Source organism: Ipomoea triloba, chromosome 8, assembly GCF_003576645.1.
Source record: "Ipomoea triloba cultivar NCNSP0323 chromosome 8, ASM357664v1".
Classification (NCBI taxonomy): Eukaryota; Viridiplantae; Streptophyta; class Magnoliopsida; order Solanales; family Convolvulaceae; genus Ipomoea; species Ipomoea triloba.
The window spans coordinates 7,484,216-7,492,017 of record NC_044923.1 but is presented as its reverse complement, the minus strand read 5'-3'; the positions used below and the strand labels follow the sequence as shown (position 1 = coordinate 7,492,017).

Here is a 7,802-nt window from a genome sequence, read left to right as displayed (position 1 = left end):
TATGTGCATTTTGGCGGCATTATAATTATGGCGGGAACGAATGTAATTGTGACAACATATAGTGTAGACACAAATTTTGGTATTTTTTGTGCCCAAGTCTTGAGTAATTGATGGTAGTCACCCATGCCCGGATGCTTTCCTCTCAACCATTGATAATGTAGTTCTGCAAGCCAATCCGGCTCATGCAGTATGGTTTCATCATGACCAGGTTTTGATGTATATGTTGATTATTTCCTCTCTTTCAGAAGAGGTTATGCATCTTGCAGTTGGCTGCCGGACATCGCGGCAAATTTGGGAGTCAACAGAATAGTGAATAGCATCATCGTCTCGTGCCAGGTCGCTTCATCTTCTTGGTCAACTTCAGTCCCTTAAATAGGGTAATTCTTCTGTGGTTGATTATAATTGTCGTATACGTGTAGTCATGGAGGACCTTGCTCTAGTCAGTTGGCCAGTCAGTCTAGACGAGATGAACTTATATGTTTTTCGCGGCCTACGACCAGAATATCAGAACTTTACCTCGTCTCTCGCAGTTTGCGGACAAGGCGTGACCCTCACGGAACTGGGCGACTTTCTTGTTGCCCACGACTTTTTTCATGGCGACGGAGGCATGGGGCCATCGCCGACTGTATACGCTGCCCAGCGTGGAAGGCAATAGCAGCGCCGCAGCGACTGGCGAGGTAACGACCGAGGGCGGCCGAATCGTGGAGGCGAAGGTAGAAGTGCCTACCTCGGTGCCGGACGACAAAACGGAACGCGGCGGTTGCGGCAAGGGCAATCAAACTTAATGTCAACTTTGTAATCGTTATGGCCATACAATACACACATGCTACAATCTCTATGATCCACCTCCAAAGGAAAACTTGATAATATAAGCACAATATGCGACACAATTTCATTTTAAATACAACGTAGTTTCATTTTGTTATAAAATATAAATACACCAAAATACGAGATTTGTTAAAATATATCTTACGTAAAGAAGAGGCGTTGTTTTCAGACCATGGTTCACAGTACAATAACGGGTGTATAACACTTGTAATTATCAAAGAATAAGTTTTGATAAGCACCTGATTTGATGACATGAGTGGCTCGTACATACAAAAGGTCAAAGTTTGAATCGCATCCTAATTACGAAGATTGATGTTATAAAAAAGAAAGAATTTATGGGAGTAAAATTCCACACGCAAAAGGGAAAAAAGAAAGCATATAGCAAATTATAAAAGTGAAAAAAGTTAGCGTGGAGATGAGATGAGGAAGAAAGAGGGGGTTGTGCACAGTGTGCATTGGTGATCGTAAAATTGATAAGTTCGTTTATGGCCGGAAGGCCCTTTCACATCATCGCTTCCAGCTACCACAATCGCCTCCTCATCTCCCATTCTCCGACGTCGTTTCCCTCCCTTCTCCACCGTTGTCTGCCGCCTTCTCCTTCACTGCAACGGAATCCCCCGCATCTGCCTTTGCCGCCGCAATCCCTCCGCCCGCTGGTGTCCTTGTCGGAGACCCTGGCGCAGAAGATTGGAAAAGCTATTCGCCGACCCGGCGCCCCCTCCAAGGCCCGGGTTTATACCGACATCAATTTGATTCGCCCTAAAGACTATTGGGATTACGAGTCCTTGGCTGTTCAATGGGGGTAATTCATTGAACTATTTCTTAATTGATTTTTTTTTTAATTTATAAATTTGATTGAGCTTGTTTCAATCGTTTTTTGTTTTTGGTTAACTGCAGGGAGCAGGATGATTACGAGGTAGTTAAGAAGGTTGGAAGGGGAAAGTACAGCGAGGTTTTTGAGGGAATTCACTCTACAAATAACGACAAATGCATTATCAAAATACTTAAACCTGTTAAGAAGAAAAAGGTTAGATTTTTCTTTCATTTTCTGCCTTATTTACTTTGATTGCTTGTCCAAGCATAATAGAAATAGGCTTCGATTATTTGGTTTCAATTTCACATGCAAGTGAAATGGAGATATGTGACAATCCTATGGTGAAATGGCTAATTTCTAGGCTGGATTTGTCAAGGACTTTTGTATGCCCAAATTGAGCTCTTATCAGATTAAATGCAGTGTTACCAGAGAAAGCTCTCCTCTGTAAATGTATCGATCAACTATTTTAAAGCTCTGCTCAGCTAAAATCATAAGAATTGACTTCAATCCAATGATGAGAACACTTATAGTGAAGCCATTTTAAGATTCCCTAGGCCCTAACTTTGTAGAAAAATCTCACAAATGATTTTAATCCCTAAAAATGATCCGACGTATAGTGAAACAGTATAAATGACGATGATTATCATTATTTGTACTATTATTAAATGTAAAATTACAACTTGTGAAAATAAGCGACTTGAATAAAATTTTACAAGTGTTGCAGTCTTTCACTATGGTTAATGACTTAATGGCTAATCATATACTGCATTATGCTAAAGAGAGAAGAAAGGATTACTACGAAGTACAAAGTTTTGAGAATAATAAAAGTTCCCATGGTAATCAAACAGGTGGTTGCTTCATTCAAGTAATTTCACCCCTCATAAGAAACATAATGATTGGAATTAAAGGTGATGCCATTTTTTAATGTTCACCTTTGACTTCATTTTTTTTAAGTGGAGGATCTTGGATAATCACATTGAACATCCAGACAAAAGCTCAATGATAAAATATATCTTTTGTCATTTTCTAAATGGATTGACTTTGGAATGAGCAAAGCATAAATTCTTGTTACATTGACAGTACAAATGGGTTCACCTATTATTAGAATCCTAGGGGCTAGGAATTCGAATTGGGATGTATTTCACTTATTCAATATGTTCATACTCTGATGCTTTTTCCACCTAAACATCCATCTTGGCTCTCCAGGGGAACTTCTTTTTGTATCTCACTATCAATAGGTTACCAATGATATTCTTCTAGTTAACATGAGATCCTTGGCAGTATTGAGTATCTCCTATTGTAGCTCAGCAAAAGCTTGAACATATATTAAGCAGCATAATGTCCTCTTATTTCAATTGGATGAACAGAAATAGGTTAGGAGTTGTTTGGTTCAATAATTTCAATCCCCTTGATAATGATTCCTTCACTAATAACCCCAACTGCCTTTTTATTTTACTACAACGAGGGATGCCTGTTTCCCACTTGTTTAAAGTGACCAAATATGGGATTGCCAAATCGTTTCTGAATATCATTAACTGAGCAACCCTCAACGACATAGTGGTAGTTAAGAGTGTTTTTAAATTGCCTCAGAATTTTTAAAATACTTTATAGCAAAATCTTTATTACATGAATTTGTTATTTTCTAGAATTGATAGTAAGGTTTCGTTTTTACTTATTAGTGAAAATAGGTTGTTTTACACAATTGATTACACTCATTCTGGAAGCTACTATACAATGCAGATTAAGAGGGAGATTAAAATACTTCAGAATCTATGTGGCGGACCAAATATTGTGAAGTTGGTTGATATTGTCAGAGATCAGCAGTCAAAGACTCCAAGCCTTGTTTTTGAATATGTGAATAACACAGATTTTAAAGTGCTTTACCCAACTCTTAGTGACTTTGACATACGATATTACACTTATGAACTTCTCAAGGCAAGTTTTCTCGGCATGTTCTTTTCAATGGTCTTTCTTTAATATAACTGCTCTAAAATCATTGTCTTGAATAAAAACAATCTACTCACTCTTAATTATCTGGGGTAGGATTGGTGATGGAAGGACATAATAGAAATGAGAAAGTGATGTTAAATACTGGTTGAGCATTAAGGGAGGAGGGGTATTGCCAATCTTCTTCTGATGGGTGGGAAATGAAAAAAATAAATGTAGTATAGTATTGTTGAAGCTCTGATCACTTTCTCTACCAAATAAGTTCTTTGGCACTTTTTTTTTTTTTTTTTTTTTTTTTTTTTTTTTTTGGGGGGGGGGCACTGTTATTAAACTGATGTTTCCTCTTTTCATTTGTATTTGTATTTTTTCCCCTATAAGTGATTTATTTGAAGATTTCTGTCTGCTAAAAAAGTAACCATTGTACAATCTCTATGCATAGGCATTAGATTATTGTCATTCTCAAGGTATCATGCACCGTGATGTGAAGCCTCACAATATCCTTATTGATCATGAGAAGAGGAAACTTTGGCTAATAGACTGGGGACTCGCAGAATTTTATCACCCTGGGAAAGACTATAATGTCCGTGTGGCCTCTAGGTTTGTTTTCTGCTTTTCTGGTCTACACACTTTATTTGTCTGGTTGGCAGCATTCTATCAATTAGACATTTTAAAATTTGTTTTAGAATTACTTCGTTTTGTTGTAAACTTATGTTGGAGGTTTTGAGGTGATCTATTTTTAGCTGCTACTGTTTTGGAACTTGAATCCTTAGTGTTCTCAATAGAAAATTGCATGCTTAAGCTTTTATTTTGAATTCTTGTAGACTTTAAGGTATGGTAGATTTCAGCAAGGTATTAATGTAATCAGTAATAGACAGAATGATGTTGATCAATTATTCCTAGTTGAAGAATTACAGTTGGCTACTTTTAGAATTCAAGGATCAAATGATCAAAGATGGCAAAAAATTTGGACGAACAAATGAAAAATCGTTTTATGGGGTATAATATATGGGTGTTCACTGTTCCAGATACTAGAGTTTATGCGAAACAACAATCAGTTTAGAAATGAGTCTAAAAGCTTTATCCCGTGTGATGGTTTCCCAATCTTCAGGCGATCGGCCGGCGGGCCAACACTACCGGAAAATTACAAGAACAATAAGTGTATTTTATATAAATTCTCAAGTGGTTTTTGTCTCTCCCGCACCCTCCTTCTCAAAGGGTTCCGTATGGCTATATATCTCACTCACCTGATCGGTTACACACTTAATCTCCTAATCAATGATACAAATAATAGCTCATAAAGGACATTGAATGCTCATAATGATAGCCGTTCTCTTATGATCGTCCGTTGGTTCTCGATCCTTCGTCTCCGCCGAACATCCTCAGGAGTCTGTCGAAGACCAGCCGACAGCCTTGCATACCCAGTCAGCCAGTTCCCCTTCCGACCGACTCCCAAGGAGTCGGGGCGGTCTTCACATGTTTCGGGGTACCAACGCCTTACGGGATGACCGACCCCCCGACGAGTCGGGGCAGACCTCGCATGTTTCAGAGTATCAGTGTTCTATTAACTTTTCTTCCTATCGGCCGGCTCGTCTACCCAGTCGTCCTTTATATACCATCACCGTGCATGACTTATTTCAGTGGTGGAAGCGTTCCTTTATTCATGAAAGAGAGTTGGGTATATATGTGTAGAAGTGTTATATAAATAGAGTCATGTTCGCTTACGTTAGTAAATAAAAAGGATATATAATCACTTCTGCTGCTTGCATTGACTATGTGTACACCTGTTACTATGCTAATCTTACGCTACTTAATGAATTACCACAACTAGCTAGTTACAAAATTTAACTATATTGTAGTAGATGGGGCTTATGTGCTTCTGCTGTAACCTTTACCAACCACACTGACATCTGTACAGTTTTTAATTTCACTTTCTACAGGTATTTTAAAGGCCCTGAACTTCTTGTTGATCTACAAGACTACGATTACTCGTTGGATTTGTGGAGCCTAGGTTGCATGCTTGCTGGAATGGTGAGGAATGTTGACCTTGAAGTCTTTCTTTTTTCTAGTTAATAGTATGCTTACAATTTAACATTCAAATGCTTTGTTATCTTGTTTATGACGATTATTTATCAACAAATTTTGCTATATAGATATTCCGGAAAGAGCCATTCTTTTATGGACATGACAATTACGATCAACTCGTCAAGATTGCTAAGGTAAATGTGCTGGCCAGAATTTTTGTCAATGTGAAATTATATTGTTTCTAACTTGTTCATATGGAGATGGTTGAGACAGTGATACGTATTCTTCTGTGTTTTTTTTTTTTTTTTTTTCTTTTCTTTGTAAGGATGATGGACTTGAAATTCTTACATGTGTAAACTTTTCATAGTTTTGAATTTCAATGGATCACAGGTATTAGGAACGGATGAATTAAATGCTTATCTAAATAAGTATCGTTTAGAATTAGATCCAAACCTTGCAGCCCTTGTTGGAAGGTTAGTGTCAATCCCATGTACAAGACTAATATTTTGTGAAAGAATATGTTTCATTTATAATGTATAAAATACTGTTATTTGATTCAGGCATAGCAGGAAACCATGGTCGAAGTTCATTAACGCTGAAAATCAACATTTAGCTGTCCCCGAGGTAGGAAATACAGCTGTCAACATTTAGTCAAGCAATGTACATTCCCTAGCCCTGCTGATAGATATGCATACTCTTCTTATTTCCTTTTGGGCAGGCAATTGATTTCGTGGACAAGTTGCTCCGTTATGATCATCAGGAACGGCCAACTGCGAAAGAAGCGATGGTAAAATCCTTAAACCTCGACATTGGGCTTGGATTCTCATTCTCTACACTGATAGTTGGACTGCACATTTATGTTTATATATTATTTATGCTCAACACTCGACACTGGGCTTAGATTCTCTCTACACACGACATAACATTTACCTTCACCCCTCCCCCTCCCCCGACTTTTGCAGGCTCATCCATACTTGTACCCTGTGAGAAACGCTGAAAGCAGCAGAGTTCGCAACCAGTAGGGGAGGGTACCCTCCCGCTGCCCATTTCCAATAACTCGGTGGTGCGTTTGTTCTCCTATACTTGCTGGAATACTGTGAAATATGGAAGTATTTTCATAATTCCAGTCATCTTTTCTTTTTGCTTTTTTTCTTTTCTATTTTATGCTCGATTTAATTCTCCATTGGAAAGTAAGATTTCCTGTTGCCCTGTTGGTCATGAATGGCAGAAACACACTGAATTTTTCTTATGCGATTTCTGTGATTCAATCACGTGATTATGTATGTAGTTGCCCCCAACAGAATTATCGTCCTTTCTATCTCGTCAGTACAATTATCATTGGATACTTTCAGTACAAGTGATTCTTTTGTGTTTAATTCAATCTTAATCGTCCGTTTTTTGCTTACAGAATTTAACATTATATGCAAGTAGATCAAACATGAATCTCAGGAATGTGACAATCCAAAGAGAAGATATTTTCTGGAAAGATTTTGGTTCTCATTTCTAAGAAAATAGATATGCTGATCAGCTGATAAATTTAGATCGAGAAAATAACCCTAGGTTGACATTTTTGGCAAATTATAACATGGACTAAAGTTTACCTTGCATTGTGAACTTTGGTTCAAAAATAATCTTTAGATTATGTACATGTAGTTGACACATTTTGTACATGCAGTTAACCATTTTTGTACCTATAAGCAAATTGAAGGCACATCACATTTTAATTATAGACACATAATATGATAACTATATGCACATAACTGTTAATTGTAGATACATAATATTTTAATGGTAGTCACATAAAATGTTAATTAACATCTTATGAGTTTTCTTCATATGGGTCGTAATAAATATGTTTACATCAAATATATTTGTGCGAGGGAGTAAAAAGTGAAAGTAAATTTTCAAAATTCAACTAATATTTTTTTTCCTTATTTTTTATGTGATTAGTTTTGTACACACCTTCCAATAATAAGTCTCAAATTCCCTAGTCACTCAAGATCTTGTTGAGATAAGGCATTTTCACTCCATAGTCAAGACTGGGATCTTTAATGTTCTTTCTAATTCTTTGAATAGGTGCAAAGGTTAGGCTGTATGGATTTTGCAATCATTATTGCATGGATTACACAGTGACCATAAATAAAAAGTACATTTTTAATATACTAAAAGTACATTATTTTAACATACATTA

The 7,802-nt window shown here is 37.1% G+C and overlaps 1 protein-coding gene across 1 annotated transcript; it reads left to right on the top strand.

The window, feature by feature from the left end:
- Positions 1–1,177: 1,177 nt before the first annotated feature.
- On the top strand, positions 1,178–6,987 carry LOC116027729 (casein kinase II subunit alpha-2-like). Its single transcript, XM_031269463.1, has 10 exons — positions 1,178–1,630; positions 1,726–1,855; positions 3,383–3,577; positions 4,029–4,186; positions 5,527–5,617; positions 5,740–5,805; positions 6,002–6,084; positions 6,172–6,235; positions 6,330–6,398; positions 6,574–6,987. Exons 1-10 carry the CDS (start codon positions 1,314–1,316, stop codon positions 6,631–6,633), a joined length of 1,233 nt encoding a protein of 410 aa, XP_031125323.1. The 5' UTR covers positions 1,178–1,313; the 3' UTR covers positions 6,634–6,987.
- Positions 6,988–7,802: the final 815 nt, after the last annotated feature.

What these genes read in the sequence shown, in the direction of transcription:
- LOC116027729 (XM_031269463.1), top strand. Translation starts at nt 1,314, where the DNA reads ATGGCCGGAAGGCCCTTTCACATCATCGCTTCCAGCTACCACAATCGC. An exon ending in AACTCGTCAAGATTGCTAAG is followed by an intron (nt 5,806 to 6,001) that starts GTAAATGTGCTG and finishes AATGGATCACAG; the next exon opens with GTATTAGGAACGGATGAATT. An exon ending in CAACTGCGAAAGAAGCGATG is followed by an intron (nt 6,399 to 6,573) that starts GTAAAATCCTTA and finishes CGACTTTTGCAG; the next exon opens with GCTCATCCATACTTGTACCC.